Source organism: Gorilla gorilla, chromosome X, assembly GCF_029281585.2.
Source record: "Gorilla gorilla gorilla isolate KB3781 chromosome X, NHGRI_mGorGor1-v2.1_pri, whole genome shotgun sequence".
In the NCBI taxonomy this organism is placed as follows: domain Eukaryota; kingdom Metazoa; phylum Chordata; class Mammalia; order Primates; family Hominidae; genus Gorilla; species Gorilla gorilla.
In genome coordinates this window covers 29,221,386-29,240,870 of record NC_073247.2, presented here as the reverse complement: position 1 = coordinate 29,240,870, position 19,485 = coordinate 29,221,386, and the positions used below count along the sequence as shown (strand labels likewise).

Below are 19,485 nucleotides of genomic sequence, written 5' to 3'. Positions count from 1 at the left end.
GAACAAAATTAAAATAAAACAGACTGCATCCCTCCCCATCCTGTACCATCTAGACATTTATGATGCAATAAAGACAATAAATACAATCCGGTACAAATCCTAATGGATACAAAGACAACAATAATGTAGAATGAAGACCCAAAGTACAATTTTTTAAAAATTTATGAGATGTGTGTTAAAAAAAAAAGATACGGCTCTACAAATCTTTGAGCCTCCTGGTTAAAAACAGTAACATTGTATCTGTATTTGTACATATCTCTAGTAAAACTAATATTGTTATCTGCCCTAAGACTGCCCTCCCCCAAGAAAAATGCTAATATTTAGCAAAATCATCATTTACCTTGTAGAAGATCAAAAAAAGATCATCCAGTTTCCCATGCAAATCACCTGCAGTGCAAATGAAAAATCAGTATTCAGTAGAGAACAAGATGCAATGCCCATTTTTAAAAGTGAAATACTGCTGATCCACTCCAAGTGTTCTCAGGGCATTGGGTTTTTATCCTATGACGATGTTAATTTGACAGGCAATTTGTCTCCACAGCACTCTTCTCTTCCTCTCCTATAGTGGGGACAGCATCTAGTGCTTCAATTACCTTTTCAGTCCAGTCATTTGCACAGGGCTTCGATCACTCTGGGCCAAGCACTGTGCTAAGGGTTTTACATGAATTATCTAGTTCAGTCCTTACAACCACTCTATGAGATGGGTTTTATCTTCATCATTCTCATCTTACAAATGAGGCTCACAGTAGTTAAGTAAGTTATGCAAAGATACCCAACCATCAACTATCAGAGCAAGAATTCAAACCCAACTTTAACTCACTTCAAAACTCAAGCTTGGCTGGGCGTGATGGCTCACACCTGTTACCCCAGCACTTTGGGAGGCCAAGGCAGATGGATCATTTGGGCCTAGGAGTTCAAACCCAGCCTGGTCAACATGGCAAAACCCCGTCTCTACTAAAAATACAAAAATTAGCTGTGCATGGTGGCACACGCCTGTAATCCCAGCTACTTGTGGGGGCTGAAGCATGAGAATCACTTGAACCCGGGAGGTGGAGGTTGCAATGAGCTAAGATTGCACCACTGCACTCCAGCCTGGGCGACAGAGCAAGACTCCATCTCCAAAAAAAAAAAAAAAAAAAAAAAAAAAAAATTGCCAAGTTTGGTGGTGGTGCGCACCTGTGATCCTAGCTACTCAGGAGGCTGACTGAGGTGGGAAGATTGCTTGACCCTGGGAAGTCAAGGCTGCAGTGAGCTGTGATCATGCCACCACACTCCAGCCTGGGTGACAAGGTGAGACCCTGTCTCAAAAATAAAACGAAAAACAAAAAACCCCTCAGGCTCTTAGCGATTATTCTGTACACCCACACTGTAATCCCTAGGAGAGCAGCAACAGTATCTATTGTAGTCAGCATTGAATCCCCAAGTGCCTACCATAGGACCCAGTGGATAAGAGGCACTCAATAAATACATTTCTTGGCTAAGTATATAGCTTTTTAAAGCCATGTTTTTAATATACTCCAGTAGCAGCATCTGAAATTTAAACTTTGTGAGTAGGTAGTTGACATTCTTTGATGAGACACAGAAAAAAAATGAAAGCCAACTAGGGGAGATCATGAGTATCTGAAGCCATTAATTAAAAAATAAGGCCAGGCACGGTGGCTCATGCCTGTAATCTCAGCACTTTGGGAGGCCGAGGCAGGTGGATCACTTGAGGCCAGGAGTTCAAGGCCAGCCTGGCCAACATGGTAAGACCCTGTCTCTACTAAAAGTACAAAAATTAGCCAGGTGTGGTGGTGTGCACCTGTAATCCCAGCTACTCAGGAGGCTGAGGCAGGAGAATTGTTGGAGCCCCGGGAGGCAGAGGTTGCAGTGAGCTGAGATCACTCCACTGCACTCCAGCCTGGGCGACAGAGCGAGACTCTGTCTCAAAAAATAGCAATAATAATGAGTGACTATGTGAATATCCAAAAGCCCTATTTGGATAACTATTTCTAGGTAAAATATCTTTCATAAGTTCTGCTCATAAATTTTTATTCTTTGTATCCAACTTAATTACTATAGAATTTAATTTACGAATACTTTTCCCTCAGTTTGCTTAAAATCCCACAACCAAGATTAACCAAATATATGCAATAGAAGATTCCAAATATACTGGAAATAATAAAATAGAAATTCTATATCACCAGCACTTATTTATAAAACACTACTATAATATTATTAGCATATTAGTATCATTGTGTGCTTAAATCTCATTGCTTTCATATGGTCTCACTCTAAATCTAAGGACATAAAGATGGGAGGACTCTTTACTTAGTTTAATATTTTTAACTTCTAGTTGGACAGCGAAAGAAAAACTCGTACCATGGGAAGAAGGACAGAAAGATATTTCCACTGCCAACAAAAACATGAGTGCAGAATTGGTTATCATTTATAATATAACTGTAGACTAAAAATCCTCTTATATTTCATGCATGCTGAAAACTACGGGGCTTATTTAGATGTACATGTAAAAAAATGTATCTCACAATTAAAATAATAGCAAATTTTCATCACAATCTCTCCCCCTTTCCTAACACCGTCTTAAACGGAAGATGGTTTTGAAGTTATGGCCCCAATTTTAAATTTTATTATAAATAATCATGAAATTTTTGAAGTTCAATGAGCTGTTAAAAATAGAAAATAATAATATTCCCATGTTAAGAAAACCCACTGGCCTTGTCTTTTCCCCCTACCAATGGTGCTACGTGAAAAAGTCTAGAAATAAGTGCCAAGATGTGGAAATCTTTAACCAATGGAGATGTCCAGTTAAGTCATGCCCTAAGCTTTGTCTCATGATGGAAAATGAACCATCAGGTACATAATGCGAGTCAGGATGGCAGATGTGGGGCTGCCTCTAACCTGCGATACAGAAGACCTGATTTTCATTCTGATCCTGCCACTTTTCTCTGTGAGCTTCAATTTCACCCATAAGAGCAAGGAATAGACTAGAGAACCCTTCAGTTCTCACACTGTGGGATTCTAGGACTGCCCTGCCCTGTAATTAACGTGTGTCTTCTTCCAGATCCTTTTAGCAAGGATGAGTCTGTAGTGGCTCCCAGTGAAACACAGGGGAGCGGATCCTATTCTCAGTTTGGGCTATTCTATATATCCTAAGAGCACACCTAGCCCTGGCCTCACAGGCTTCACAGGGTGGCATGGCTTTCTGAGCCTCATGACCCGAAGTCTCTGTTTTCCATGAAAAGGCCAGGTGAGGCCTTGAATAAAAAACCCCCACTGCTGAGATGAATAATCTGCTAGTCAGAGACGTGATGCCTGATGAGGCTGGAAATGAACCATTAGAGACTCTTCAAAAACCTGAGTCAGGGCATGTCATGAGGTAGGCACTGCTACATCAAGTCCCTGCCACCACTATCAGACGCTAGAAATGCAAATAGTTTAATTAGATTGTCAAATTCACTTCTACCTGCCAGAATAAGAGAAATGCAGGCTAAAAACTGATTTGGAAAATAACAGTCACTGTTTTGTAACCTAAAGGCTTAATTAGAAGTTAAGGGAATTGCTGTTCCTTCCATGCACCCCACTCTCAAACGGTTGCAAGCATGCTGAGCACCAACTGTGAGGAATTTCAATGTGTACTGTTTCTTGAAGCAATATCCTGCCAGGCTGGCCTATATGATAGCAAAATCTCAAATCTTGTTATTTAAAAGAACAAGAAACAGATTTCTGGGACATTCCCACTCTTCTAAAAGCTGCACAGACCAGTTGGAAAAATCTAAAACAGCAGCCAAGGGCAGAGAAGAATTTAATCTTCACCCCGCCATGGGCTTTTCTCTTCCCAGCATAAGTGGCATGCAGAGGCCCACCTAGAAAAAGCAACGTGGAACAAAGATAATGAGAGCTAGACGGAGGGCAAAGAATGCTTATTCCACCCATGGGTGGTTTTTCCATATTAAAATGCTGTCTGCCTTTATAAAAAGCTATGAGCTCTTTAATTTCTCACATAATTAATTCCTGCCAGCTGGTATGCAAAACAAAGACAAGATGGGGAACAGTATTATCATGATAGATAATTCTATATTAACATTTTTCCCTTAACACAGTCCAATTTACACAGTTTTCAAGTTAGGCAAACGATGTAGGACCAAGAGGCTCCTAAATATTAATTTGACAACTCTGCTCTGAAACTTACCACAGATTGTTACCTCTTTGGAGGGAGAAGTTTGTATGTGAGTGAAATTCGGCATTTGCTTCAGGACTTTCTTGGTTTCAAATAGCACCTCTAAGACATAACGGGCATGAAGTATCTGTGAGCGGGAAGCAGAGGAAATAGATGTAATGAACAAGGAAGAAAGACATGACTGTATAGAAAACTGTAAAGGTGGAGCACGCACGCACGTTTCAGGTCGCTGTATTTCAGGATAAGCTTTCAATTATTCTGAAATAGATCATTCTAGCCCGGTGTCTGGCATATAATAAGCCCTCAGTCGATGTGTGTAACTGAGAAAATGAATCATCATCCCAGGTCCTTGGAGCCCAAGAGAAGTGAAGGGAGGCACGCCCTTGCCCTAGGGAAACGTGCAGACAAAAAGCCAATTGTAATAATAAAAGAGAAAAAGAAAAAGGAGAGGGAGAATGAAAAAAAATTATAAATACATACTCCAAAATATAATACAGCAGAGATGTGACTACCACACAAATTTAACATATTTTAATAGGTCAAAACTATTTAGACCTATTGCCATATTGGACCTATGCTGTCCAATACGGCAGCCACTAGCCACATGGAGCTACTGAGCATGTGAAATGGAGCTAATCTGAATTGAAATGTGCTGTAAGTGAAAAATTCACACTGGATTTTCAAGCTCTTTCCTTTTTTGTGGTGGGGAAGAGATAGGGTCTCACTACGTTGCCCAGGCTGGTCTCGAACTTCTGGTCTCAAATGATCCTCCTGCCTCAGCCTCCCAAAGTGTTGGGATTATATGTGTGAGCCACCACCCCCAGCCACATGTAATCTATTGATTCCCAACACTGGCTTCAGTGTTACCTTAGCTTATCATTGTAGTTTTTCTGGTCCATTGGTAGTACTTATCAGAGTAACTGTTGTCTAAAGGGGAAGTTTTCTTTTTTATAAAAGCTAAATTAACAAATATTCACTGAGAATATATTGCAACAACAGAAAATTATTATGAAAATAATTTCTCTGGGTCTTTGGATTGACTAAAATCATTTTGGTCATACTAGTCCTTGCCTATAAGGCTATCTTTCCATAGCATTAGAATTATATTTACAACTGCAATATTAAATGCTCAAGATGATTAACTCAGATGGCAGTTTCTCCATTTATAAATATATTCAGGTTAAATAACCACTTGAATAAAATAGTCACATTCTTTTAAGTTGGAGGAAAATACTACCTTTAAAGAATATTTCTTTTTAAAAAAGTAGTTTTAGGGCCGGGCACAGTGGCTCACACCTGTAATCCTAGCACTTTGGAAGGCCGAGGCGGGCAGATCACTTGAGGTCAGAAGTTCGAGACCAGCCTGGCTAACATGGTGAAACCCCATCTCTATTAAAAATACAAAAATTAGCCAGGCATGGTGGGGTGCACCTGTAGTCCCAGCTACTCAGGAGGCTGAGGCAGGAGAATCACTTGAACCCGGGAGGCGGAGGTTGCAGTGAGCCAAGATTGCGCCATTGCACTCCAGCCTGGGCAACAGAGCGAGACTCTATCTCAAAAAAAAAAGTAGTATTAAAATGGAGAAACATGTCATTTTTTTAGTTGAAATAAAACTTTAAATAGTAGAAATGGGTAAAATAATGAAAAGTCATTTTCCGTCTCCCCTAGATCTTATTCCCCTAATCCCTACCCCTAGAAACAGCCACTGTTAAAAGTATCGTGTCTTTCCCAGAAATATTCTATGTGTTTGCAAGCATACAAAAATCAATATAACCACAGATGAATACGAAAATGCATGTATAAACATATAATCCCTTAAATACAATGTGCTATATCCATACAAAGTAACATTACTCAGCTAAAAATAGGAAGGAAGTACTGATCCATGCTACCACGGATGGACTCTGGAAACATGCCAAGCAACAGACACCAGGCACAAAAGGCCACATATATTGTACGATTCCACTTACAGGAAGTGTTCATATTAGACAAATCCATAGAGAAAGAAGGTAAATTAGTATTGCCAGGGGCTGGGGGAGGGAGCAAATGGGAGTGACTGCTAATGGGTAAAGGGTTTTGTTTGGGGGTGATGAAAATGTTCTGGAATTACATAGTGGTGATGGTTGCACAACATTTTTAATATACTAAAAACTGTTGAACCATACACTCTTTTTTTGGGGGGTGGGGGGGATGGAGTCTCACTCTGTCGCCCAGGCTGGAGTGCAGTGGCACGATCTCGGCTCACTGTAACCTCTGCCTCCTGGGTTCAAGTGATTATCGTGCCTCAGCCTCCCGAGTAGCGGGGACTACAGGCACGTGCCACCATGCCCAGCTGATTTTTGTATTTTTAGTAGAGACGGGGTTTCACCATGTTGACCAGGCTGGTCTTGAACGCCTGACCTCAAGTGATTTGCCTGCCTCGGCCTCCCAAAGTGCTGGGATTACAGGCGTGAGCCACTGCACCCGGCCTCATACACTTTAAAATGATTTAAATGATCACTTTTATATTAGATGAATTTTTTCTCAATTAAAAAAATCAAAATATACATGATCCTTTTTTTTTTTACTCTGTACACTGTGTTGAACCTTTTATTCTTCCCTTAATAACAGTCTTTTCATTTTTATAAAGTCAGAATTATCAATCTTCTCTATTATGGCTCCTTGGATTGATTTATCTCCTTGAACTTATATTAAGCATATTTATTTTAAACTCAGAGTCTGATAATGCCACTAACCAAATACCCTACAGGTCTGTTTCCATTGCTTGTTGTTTGCCTCAGTTTTCTTCATGTGTCTTATAACCTCCTGTGCTTGGTTATATTTGTATTGAGTTCTGGAAATTGCATATGAAAAACTGAGGCCAGGTGCAGTGGCTCATGCCTATAATCCCAGCACTTTGGGAAGCCGAGGTGGGAGGATCACTTGAGGCCAGGAGTTTGAGACCAGCCTGGGCAACACAGTGAAAACTTGTCTCTACCAAAAGCTAATAAAAAATTAACTGGGCATGATGGCATGTGCCTACAGTCCCAGCTACTTGAGAGGCTGAGGGGGGAGGATTGCTTGAGCCCAGGAGGTCAAGGCTTCAGTGAGCTATGATAGTGCCACCACACTCCAGCATGGGTGACAGAGTGTGACCCTGCCTTTAAAAAAGAAAGGAAGAAAGAAAAACTGAACAAACAATCTCAGGCCTATTGTCTTCCAGAGAAGACTTAAATTTGCTGTTGGCAGGTGGTTAGGAGCATTAGCTATCTAAGATGATCTCAGTTCAATCTCAGGAATTACATGATTCATTCCAAGCTGTTCTTTGATCATTAAAAAGCCAGTCTTCCAGTTCACTCTTACTCCTAGGTATGCCCTTTAGGGTCCTAACCTGAGAATGAGGGTACTGGGGTGATGTCAGAGAAAACGGTCATGTAGGCAACTCTAAGGTCCCATTCCGCCACAAAAACATTGACAAATCAAGCAAAAACAAACAAACAAACAAACCCTGTCAGAATCAACTTTGTCAGAACTCTGGAAAATACTCAGAGTTTATAACAACCAAACAGTGAATCAAAAAAAAGGAAACTGAACAATGGTTCAGCACAAGCGGGAAGTAAAGACTAAGATTTGTAAATGGCCCAAGGAGTTGAAGGAGTGCTCCAACACAGCCAATCTGCAAATATTTGTTGGTTTTTTTCCCTTTCTTTTTTTTTTTTTAAATCGCTCCTGGTGTTCAAGGAAATCTCTGTCAAAACACTAACTTAACACAAGCTAAAGGAACAGAGATTTCAGAGACCACACACAACTAGACCTAATAGATATCTACTAAACACTCTCCCCAACAAAAGCAGACTATACGTTGTTCTCAATGACACATGGAACATTCTCCAGGATAGACCAGATGTTAGGCCACAGAATAAACCTCATCAAATTTAAAAAGACTGAAATCATGCAAAGTATCTTCTTTGACCACAATGGAATGAAACTAGACATCAATAATAAAAGCAAAACTAGAAAATTCATAAATATGTAGAAATTACACAACATACTCTTAAAAAACCAATGGGTAATAAAAAGATCACAAAGGAAATTAGAAAATACTTTGAGAAGAATAAAAATGAAAACACAACATATCAAAACTTATGGGATACAGCAAAAGCAGTGTTCAGAGAGAAATTTGTAGCTATAAATGCACACATTAAAAAAGAAGGATCTCAAATCAATAAACTAACTTAATATTTTGACAAAGAAAATACGAATTAGAGTGGAGATAAATGAAATAAAGAATAGAAAAACAATAGAGAGAATCAACAAAACCAAAAGTTGGTTCTTTGAAAAGATCAACAAAATTAACAAACCTTTAAGCAAGACTGACTAAGAAAAAAAGAGAAAATGAAAATAACTAAAATCAGAAACTAAAGTGGGGACATTATCATCAACCTTAAAGAAATAAAAAAGGGTTATGAGAGAATACTATGAACAATTGTACACCAACAAATTAGATAACTTAGATGAGATGAACAAATTCTTAGAAACTCACAAATTACCAAAACAGACTCAAGAAGAAATAAAAAATCTGAACAGATCTAGAACAAGAGATTGGATCAGTCATCAAAAACCTCCTAACAAAGAAAAGTCTAAGGCCAAAAGGCTTCAATGGTGAACTCTACTAAACATTTAAATTAGAATTAACACAATCCTTCTTAAACTCTTCCAAAAAACAGAATAAAAGGAAGCAATTCCTAACTCACTCTATGAGATCAGTATTACCCTGATACCAAAGCCAGGCAAAGACACTACAAGAAAAGAAAATTACAGACCAATATCCCTTATGAAATAGATGCAAAAATTCTCAACATAATACCAGCAAACCAAATACAACAGTGTTTTAAAGGGATTATATACCATGGCCAAGAGGGATTTATCCCAGAAATACAAAGTTGGTTCAACATAAGAAAATTATTCAATATATCACACCACATTAACAGAACGAAGGGTAAAAAACGCACAATCATCTCAACTGATGTAAAAAAAAAAAAAAAAAAGCATTTGACAAAATCCGACAACTTTTCCTGATAAAACCACTCAGAAAACTAAGAATTGAAGGAAATTTCCTCAACATGATAAAAGACTTTTATGAAAAACCTACAACTAACATTAAACTCAGTAGTGAAAGATTGAAAGCTTTCCCCCTACGATGAGGAACAAGATAAACATGCCTACTTTCACACTGCTATTCAATATTGTGGTGGAAGTTCTAGCCAGAGCAATTGAGCAAGAAAAAGAAACAAAAGGCACCCAAATCAGAAAGAAGGAAATAAAACTATATTCACAGATACCATGATCTGGTATATAGAATATTCGAAAGAATACACCACACACGCACACATACACACACACACACACACACACACACACACAAACTACTAGAGCTAACAAGTATATTCATCAAAGCTGCAGAGTATAAGATCAACACACAAGTAATGAGCAATCAAAAAAGGAATTAAGAAAACAATTCCTTTTATAATATCAACCAAAAGAATAAATTGTTTAAGAATAAATTTAACCAAGGTGATGAAAGACTTGTCCACTAAAAGCTACAAAACATTGCTGAAAGAAATGAAAGACATAAATAAATGGAAAGACACCATGGGTTGAAAGACTTATATTGTGAGGATGGCAATTATTACCCAAAGTGATATAGCAATTCAATGCAATCCCTATCAAAATCCCAATAGGCTTTTTTGCAGAAATGGAAAATTTGATCTTCAAATTCATTGCAAGGGACCCCAAATAGCCAAAACAATAATGAAGAACAACTTCAACACTGCAAAAGAACAAAGTTGAAGGACTCACACTTCCCTATTTCAAAACTTACTACAAAGCTACAGCAATTAAGACAGTGTGGTACTGGCACAGACACATAGACCAATAGAATAGAACTGAGAGTCCAATAACAAACCCAGATATCTATGGCCTATAGATTTTTGTTTGTTTGTTTTTTTGAGATGGAGTCTCGCTTTCTCACCCAGGCTAGGGTGCAGTGGCACGATCTCGGCTCACTGCAACCTCCACCTTTCGGGTTCAAGCAATTCTTCAGCCTCAGCCACCTGAGTAGCTGGGATTACAGGCATGAGCCACCATGCCTGGCTAATTTTTGTATTTTTAGTAGAGACAGGGTTTCATCATGTTGGCCAGGCTACTCTTGAACTCCTGACCTCAGGTGATGCACCCGCCTCGGCCTCCCAAAATGTTGGGATTACAAGCATGAGCCACTGTGCCTGGCCTGGCCTATTGATTTTTGACAAGGGTGCAAAGACCACTCAATGGGGAAAGAACAGTCTCTTCAACAGATGGTGCTGGGACAACTGCATACCCATATGCAAAAAATTAATTTTGACTTCATACCATATATAGAAACTAACTCAAAATCACTCACAGACATAAGTGTAAAGGCTAAAACCATAAAACTCTTAGAAGAAAACACAAAGGCAAGTCTTCATGACCTTAGATTTGACAATGGATTCTTAGATATGACACCAAAAGCACAAGCAACCAAGAAAAAACATGGATAAACTGGACTTTATCAAAATGTAATGCTTTTATGCATCAAAGTACATTATCAAGAAAATGAAAAAACAACCTACAGAACGGGAGAAAATATTTGCAAATCATATATCTGATACGGAATTTATATCCAGAAAGAACTCTTATAACTCAATAATAAAAAGCCTGATTTTAAGTGGGCAAAGAATCTGCACAGATTTCTGCAAAGAAGGTATACAAATGGCCAATAAATACATAAAAAGATGCTCAACATCATTAGTCATTAGGGAAATGCAAAACAAAACCACAATGAAATGCCACGTCACACACACTAGGATGGCTATAATAAAAATAAAAATAAAAACAAAATAACAAGTGTTGGCAAAAACATGAAGAAATTGGAACCTACATGGGAAGATGCATTGCTGGTAGAAATGCAAAATGGTGCCACTACTGTGGGAAGCAGTTTAGTAATTACTGGAAAATTTAAATATAGAGTTACCACATGATCCAGCATAGAGCTACCATACGACCCAGTGAAATATTCTTAAGTATAAGCCCAAGAGAACTGAGAACACATGTTTATACGAAAATCTGTGAATGAATATTCATAGCAGCATTGTTCATAATAGCCAAAAGGTGGAAATGATCCGAATGTCCATTCACTGATGAATGGATAAACAAAATGTGGTATACAATGGAATATTATCAGCCATAAAAAGAAATCAAGTAATGATATATGACATGACATGAACGAACCTTTAAAACACTAAGTGAAAGAAGCCAAACACAAAAGGCCATATATTTGATGATTTCATTTATATGAAATATCTAGAATAGGCAAATCCATAGAGACAGAAAATAGAACAGTGGTTGCCAGGGGTGGGGAGGAGGCAATGATAATAGGAATGGCCTTTCTATTGGGAGTGATGAAAATGTTCTGGAATGAGATATTGGTGATGGTTGCACAATCCTGTGAATGCGTGAAAAAGTCACTGAGTTGTACACTGTAAAATGGTGAATTTTATGGTATGTGAATGATATCTCAGAAAATGGCAAATGAAATGCTGTTAGCCTACAGAAAGGAGCTTGCTGTGCACCTGAGGAGACTTCTATTAAATGAGTAACAGAGGGTAGCTCTCACTTAATGTGAACTGTTTTCTAAAGAAATGCATTTCTGCTGTGGTCTGTTCGTCCATTCTTTCAACAGTTATTGGGCATCTGTTATGTACAAGAATCAAGGCAGCATCTGCTTCCACTTACCTGTTGTTCCTTGAAGGCCTCAAGAAGTAAATCAATATCCGTACAAGTGAGAGGAAATTGTAGCCGAGGACCATTATAGGAGTCTGGGACATCTATCGAGTCCACATAATCCCATCTATCCCTCAGGTCCTGTTCGCTTTCAAGAGATTGATTTCTTAATTCTGGAAAAGGAAGGACAGAACGGGGGGGTGGGAATCAACATTTCAATACTTAAATTTAATAAATATCTTCTTGAATACCTAGCCCATGTAAGGCACTGTGCTAAATGTTCTGCATATCAACACAGCCCACATATAACCACGAGGAATGACTGACCCTGAGACCAGAACATTCACATGGGTCACCACCATCCCTTCCTGGGCAGATGTTTTACCACAGCAGTGGGTCCATGGCTAGTGGGAAGGGGAGGGAGAAGCACAGGGAAAACTAGCCAATCAAGGTATTTGGATGATCGAAGCTCTAGCTCTAAGTTTTTTGCCCACTCTTACATCTCAGACTTTTACAAATAGGGCTGAAAACAGAACAATACATTATATTTGGTTCAAACATCTGCTGCTATTCAGAACCTACAGAAAATTTAACTGCAACATTCAATTTTTCCCCTGTTAAACACTTCAGAGGATTCTATTTAGCTGTAACGGATTTGTTTTTCTCTTTACATAAAAATAAACTTTCTGACATGATTTTCATTCTTTCTTGGTAACAAAGCAGATAAAGTTAAAGGACAAACCACAGGCAGAAATACCCAAAGAACCTCTCAGTCTCAGAGAGACAGTTCTACATAACGGAGTGCCTGCATTGTCCATTTTAGTGGGTGCTGAGACCCAGGGTCCCTGCCTGCTAGATTGCCCATGAAACAGTCAGCCCCAGTACAGAAATCAAGACAATTCAGATAGAGAAAGACGAAAGGAAACATGGTAGATGGATTGCAAAAGTGATCCCAATTCTCTATCCCACCTTCTATCCATGCTCTTTGTAATGTACTTTTGCAGCTACTCCCGTCAAGAGTGTGTTTCCCCATCCCTTCAAACCAGGCTGGGCTCACGACTTGTATTGGCCTAAAGAATGTGATGGAAGTGCTATGTACCAGTTCCAAGCCCAGGTCTCTCTGGAGGCCTTGTATGCTTTCATGCATTCTTTAGGAACGATGCCACTACCACAAAGCCTAGGCTAGGCTTCAGAAAGATCCAAGACCATGTAGAGCTGAGCTGAGTCATCCTAGCCAAGGTTGTCCTCGATCAGCCCCCAGCCAGCAGCCACCAGTGTTTGTTCTGGACACATGAGTGAACTCCAGCCAAGACCCCAAAAAACTGCCTAATCAAACCTGCCAAGATCAGCAGAAGTGTTCAGCTAATCTGTAGACTTGTTAGCAAAAAGAAATATTGATTACATGCCATTGAGGTATGGTGGTTGTTTAATACACAATATTCTTGCGGATAATGACCCAGAGGACAATGACATACTCTTCAACTCATTAACACTGAATTGTTACAAAGGCCATTCTTCAGAAGTTCTCTGCAAACAGTTTCTATCTTTTAAAATATTCAGAGTGGTCAAGATATAGACAGAATACATTTTTTTCATGATCCAGTTATGCTGAGAGATTACAGTTAAGAACTAAACGTGAAAAATGTTTTCTAAAGTCATACTATTTGGCAATTTAAAAAAATATTTTCTAAATTCTTGTGTATCACAGTGTTTTCTGGTGGTGGCTGATGATGTTTTATACGAAGCTGAATTTAGGAGTAATAATGTCTGTCTTTAATGTGGTCCGGGAGTGGTTATTTTTCTCATTTGGGTTTGGTTTGAGATTTAAGAATAACTTAATTATTTCAATTTATATTTAGAGACTAGAAAGGGAGAGCATCTTGATAACTTTATCTCAGATTCATTACGTAGGCAGTAAAGCCTAAATACTTCACTGTCTTCAATGTCCATGCCACCCTTTTCAATTTGGTAGTCGTTCTTGGATATAAATCTTGCTTCAAATGAAAACTTTCCTTTTCCTGACTGTGCACACTGAAATACCAAGCAACTCTTAGAAAAAACAAATAACAGCAAAAACAAAAACCCACAAAAAACCGCAGTACTTTCACTATATCATCTAACAGAATTATAAAGGTTATTTTCTGTTATAGACTCTAAAAAATAAAGTGAATATGGAACGCATGGTAAAAACTAGGGGATTCTGTTTTTTAGATGGGGGAGGAATTTATGATATGATTGCAGTGTTCATGAGAAAGGCAGTGAAACAGCCTGGGCAACATGGTGAAACCTCGTCTCTACAAAAAATACAAAAAAACCTTTGGGAGGCCGAGGTGGGCGGATCACGAGGTCAGGAGATCGAGACCACGGTGAAACCCCATCTCTACTAAAAATACAAAAAATTAGCCGGGCGCAGTGGCGGGCGCCTGTAGTCCCAGCTACTCGGGAGGCTGAGGCAGGAGAATGGCGTGAACCCGGGAGGCGGGGCTTGCAGTGAGCCGAGATTGCACCACTGCACTCCAGCCTGGGCGACACAGCGAGACTCCGTCTCAAAAAAAAAAAAAAAAAAAAAAAAAAAAATACAAAAAAACTAGCTGGGCATAGTGGTGTGCGCCTATAATCCCAGCTACTCAGGAGGCTGAGGCAGGAGGATGAGCCCAGGAGGTCAAGGCTGCAGTGAGGTGTGATTGTGCCACTGCACTCCAGCCTAGGCAAGACAGCAAGACCCTGTCTCAAAAAGAAAGAAAGAAAGGCAGCATAGCTTAAAGCATGCCTGATTTAGAAAGTCAGATGCTGGAAGGAAAGAGGAAATGAAGTTGAGGATGCAGCTATGGATGCAGACAGGCATATGGAACCACCCATGGAGCTGTTCCCCGCCCCCTTTCTCCCTTCCAAATCCTCAGAGGCCTGGCAACTTCATAGTCACTTCCTCCCTTGCCTGTATCTCCAGCATGATCCTCTCTTCAGACTCTGTAACACAATTAAACATAGTTAGACACTCCTCCGATCTAAGATGTCACCCCGGGACCTCGCATCTGCCCCACACTGGCGATGCTTTCCTCTCCCAGCCCAGCACTCTGTCTTTATTGTTCCCACTCTTCCCTCTCCCTGGACTACCCTTGCTTTCTCTTCTTTGGACAATTTATCATCCTTCAAAACTCAGCAACCCCTGCCCAGTTGAACCCCAGGCCACACCTTTTCCAAGGCATCATGGTGATAATGACAAGGATGGGAGCTCCCAGTTACTGATGTGCCAGGCACTGTTCTAAGCACCTTACACACGTGTATTCATGTAATGACTGAAACCACCCTATGAGATAAATATTGTTGGTATCTCCATTTTATATACAAGGAAAATGGGGTACAGCATGTAAGTAGCAGAGATGGAACTTGATCCCAGAGAATCTGGCTTTGAGCTCAAACTCTTAACCATTACACTTTTACTACATATTAAAATGTAACTATGCTACACGATAACTATAGTATTATTTATATACTTATAACCGATTTATTTAGTAATCCCAACTCTGTGAGCAATAAAGCAAAAATCATTTTATTTTCCCAATCACTGCCTCCACCCATGCTGTCATCTCTCCCTTTCCCATCGGCTAACTGACACAGCAAATCAGTTCCATCCCTTCCAGTTATGAAGACTCAGTCTTGTTACTTAAAAACAAAATTAAAATATTGTTTTCATTCTTTAAAAAAAAGAGAAGCTTGGTCTACCGTCCCTTCCATAGATCTGATGACCATCATTGCCTAAAAGTTCAGTGACAAAGATATGAAAAAGCACCAGTTCCCTAAACCGATTCTTAGTTAAAACTACTCAATATGAAGTATTAGTCAATGTCAAATCATAATCCTTCTGCTGGTTTTTAGCAACATAAAAAAGAATAACATAAATTCTCTTCCAGTAGCTAATGTGTCATGTATGAAAACAATCAAAGGCTTTAACATTTCTTATGTATATACTGTTCTTGTGGGCTAGAACTATTATAACTAATAACAATAATTTAATGAGCAATATATAAAGATTTGTGCAACACAGAATTAATCCTTACCTATTTGGTTTACAATTTTGTCAACATGAATCTAAACTAATTAAGAATTATAGGCAAATGATACCTTTACAAGTTGTTCTAAAGAAAATACCTCAAAAATACCCCCTACACACAATCTTTTCTTTTACCCAGTACAGACTCAAAATCTGGACAGGGAAAAATTTAAAGCCCATAAATTCTTATACAACAATTTCTGCCTCTACCACCCACATGTCACTTTGAAAACAAGCTCCAGATATTGCTGGAAAAAGAAAAGCAACAATTGAACTACATTTATAGTTATTTTTGTTTCTCAGTTATGAATCTGGATCAGAACCATTGGTGTCCATATAATAAATTCAATAGATGCCAAAATGACATTTCATAAAATTTAACATCTGTTTCTGATTTTTTAAAAACTCAGAAACTAGGAATGGAATGATACTTCCTTAACATCGCTTTATAAATTTAAATAATCAATAATGGTTTTTCCATTAAATCACCAACAAAACAACGATGCCCACTTTCACTGTTTCATTCTAACACTGATCCACTATCTTTGGCCAATGCAATAAGACATGAAGCTGAAATAAGAGCAGTAATTATTGTACAGAAAGATATAAAAATAAAGTTACTTGTGGCCAATGTGATTAAATACCTACACCCAAGAAAATCAATTGAAAAACTCCCAGAATCGATAGGAGAATTACATGTAATACAGAGGCTGGGCATGGAGAATTGCTTGAGTCCAGGAGTTCGAGACAAGCCTGGGCAACATGGCAAACCCCTACAAAAAATGCAAAAAAATTAGCTGGGCATGGTGGTGCGTGCCTCTAGTCCCAGCTACTCGGGAGGCTGAGGTAGGAGGATCATCTGAGCCCAGGAGGTCGAGGCTGCAGTGAGCCATGATCATGTTACTGTGCTCTAGTCTGGGTGACAGAGTGAGACCCTGTCTCGAAAATAAATATATATTATATATAATTATATATTATATGGAATATAATATATAATTATATATAATATATGTTCTATATAATTATATATTATATGGAATATAATATATAATATATATATATAATATATTATATATATTATATATAATATATATATTATATATACATATATATGTATATGCATATATATGTATATGTATATATATGTGTATATGTATATATACATATATATGTATATATACATATACATATATATATAATATATTATATACATTCCATATAAATATATAATTATATGGAATATATTATATAAATACTATAATAAATATATATCTTATATTTTTCATATATATAAAATATAGACGTTAATCACACTGGATTGAATCACAGCTTCTCCACCAATGAGATGAATAACCTTGGGAGATTGCCTTCTAAGCCTCAGATTCCATATCTACAAAAAGGGGATGATAATACTACTAATCTCACTGGTTTGTCATGAAGACTAAATGAAATGATGTATTTAAAGCACTTAAATACATGGCACATGGTAAACATGTAAAAAATATCAACAATAAAAATATTATTATTACTTAATAGTAGCACAATATAAGATAAATTGACATAATTCAAAAGCTTTACTAAACACTGCCGATAACCAATGGAAGATATAATGGGGAAAATGTTCTATTCACCATAGCAACAAAAAATATAAAATACCTGTTCCGATAGGACATTTTGGCTGATCTGAGAAGCAGAAAGAAAAGTGAAAACAACACTTCCACACACTCCATCCCACTCCCCGCTTCCGCCAGTCTCTGTTTAAACCTATGGCTATGTATGGCAGCTTCGGCTTTCTGCCTGTGGGAGGAGGCTGATGTGTGAAAAGTGGACTGGGAATGTTTCTGTGGAGTCTCTACACCCCATGGAGTCCTATGCACTGGTTTTGAGCTCTTAAAGTAGTAGCACAGGGAGATCAACTGTTGTAATTGATTATCATGAGGTGGTAGGATTACAAGGACAAGTATGACTGCTTCCAGGGTCACCTCTTATCTATTAGAGTACCCAACGTGTCTCAAGATTCTCCATGCCCCAGAGTTAAGACCATTAATCTGGTGGCCCCGATATCTGGAAATGTTAAATAACCTTCTGGTTCCTAAAAATACCCTATTTAGGCCGGGCGCAATGGCTCACGCCTGTAATCCCAGCACTTTGGGAGGCCGAGGCGGGTGGATCACCTGAGGTCGGGAGTTTGAGACCAGCCTGACCAACATGGAAGAAACCCCGTGTCTACTAAAAATACAAAATTAGCCAGGCGTGGTGGTGGGTGCCTGTAATCCCAGCTACTCGGGAGGCTGAGGCACGAGAATCGCTTGAACCTGGGCAGCGGGGAGGTTGCAGGGAGCCGAGGTCACGCCACTGCACTCCAGCCTGGGCGACAGAGCAAGACTGTATCTAAAAAAATAAAATAAAATAGGAAGAGTTAGAAAACTCTTTCAAATTCATAAGAAAAAGACAGATAACCCAATAGAAAAATGGACAAAAAAACCTGAACAGGAACTTCACCACATGAGATGTCCACATGACCAATAAACATACAAAAGGGTGAGCAACTTGGTCGGGAGTGGTGGCTCATGCCTGTAATCCCAGCACTTTGGGAGGCCGAGGTGGGCGGATCACCTGAGGTCAGGAGTTTGAGACCAGCCTGGCCAATGTGGCGAAACCCCATTTCTACTAAAAATGCAAAAATTAGCCAGGCGTGGTGGCACATGCCTGTAGTCCCAGCTACTCGGGAAGCTGAGGCAGGAGAATGGCTTGAACCTGGGAGGCAGAGGTTGCAGTGAGCCGAGATTATGCTACTGCACTCCAGCCTGGGCGACACAGCAAGACTCTATCTAAAAAAATAAAATAAAATAAGAAGAGTTAGAAAACTCTTTCAAATTCATAAGAAAAAGACAGATAACCCAATAGAAAAATGGACAAAAAAACCTGAACAGGAACTTCACCACATGAGATGTCCACATGACCAATAAACATACAAAAGGGTGAGCAACTTGGTCGGGAGCGGTGGCTCACGTCTGTAATCCCAGCACTTTGGGAGGCCGAGGTGGGTGGATCACCTGAGGTCAGGAGTTTGAGACCAGCCTGGCCAATGTGGCAAAACCCCATTTCTACTAAAAATGCAAAAATTAGCCAGGCATGGTGGCACATGCCTGTAGTCCCAGCTACTCGGGAAGCTGAGGCAGGAGAATGGCTTGAACCCGGGAGGCAGAGGTTGCAGTGAGCCGAGATTATGCTACTGCACTCCAGCCTGGGGGACAGAGTAAGACCCTGTCTCAAAAAAAAAAAAAAAAAGAAAAAAAGAAAAAGAAAAAAGAAAAGAAAAAAAGTGAGCAACTTGACTGCTCAAAGGGAAATGCAAATGAAACCTGAAATACGATACCACTAGATACTCACCAGAATGACTAAAATGAAATGAATGTACTATTGCAAGTGTTGGTGAGGATATGGAGCAACTGAACTGGTGAGAGTATAGCTTGTT

The 19,485-nt window shown here is 39.1% G+C and overlaps 1 protein-coding gene across 2 annotated transcripts in view; it reads right to left on the bottom strand.

The window, feature by feature from the left end:
• PPEF1 (protein phosphatase with EF-hand domain 1) overlaps nucleotides 1–19,485 on the bottom strand; it is a 153,396-nt gene that overhangs the window by 65,752 nt on the left and 68,159 nt on the right. For both annotated transcript variants that reach the window (XM_055376684.2, XM_031005700.3), the window contains exons 9-11: nucleotides 11,969–12,129; nucleotides 4,190–4,304; nucleotides 341–387 (exon numbers count right to left, since the gene is read on the bottom strand). In XM_055376684.2, the coding sequence (XP_055232659.1) occupies nucleotides 341–387; nucleotides 4,190–4,304; nucleotides 11,969–12,129 (323 nt within the window). The remainder of the gene's footprint in view (nucleotides 1–340; nucleotides 388–4,189; nucleotides 4,305–11,968; nucleotides 12,130–19,485) is intronic.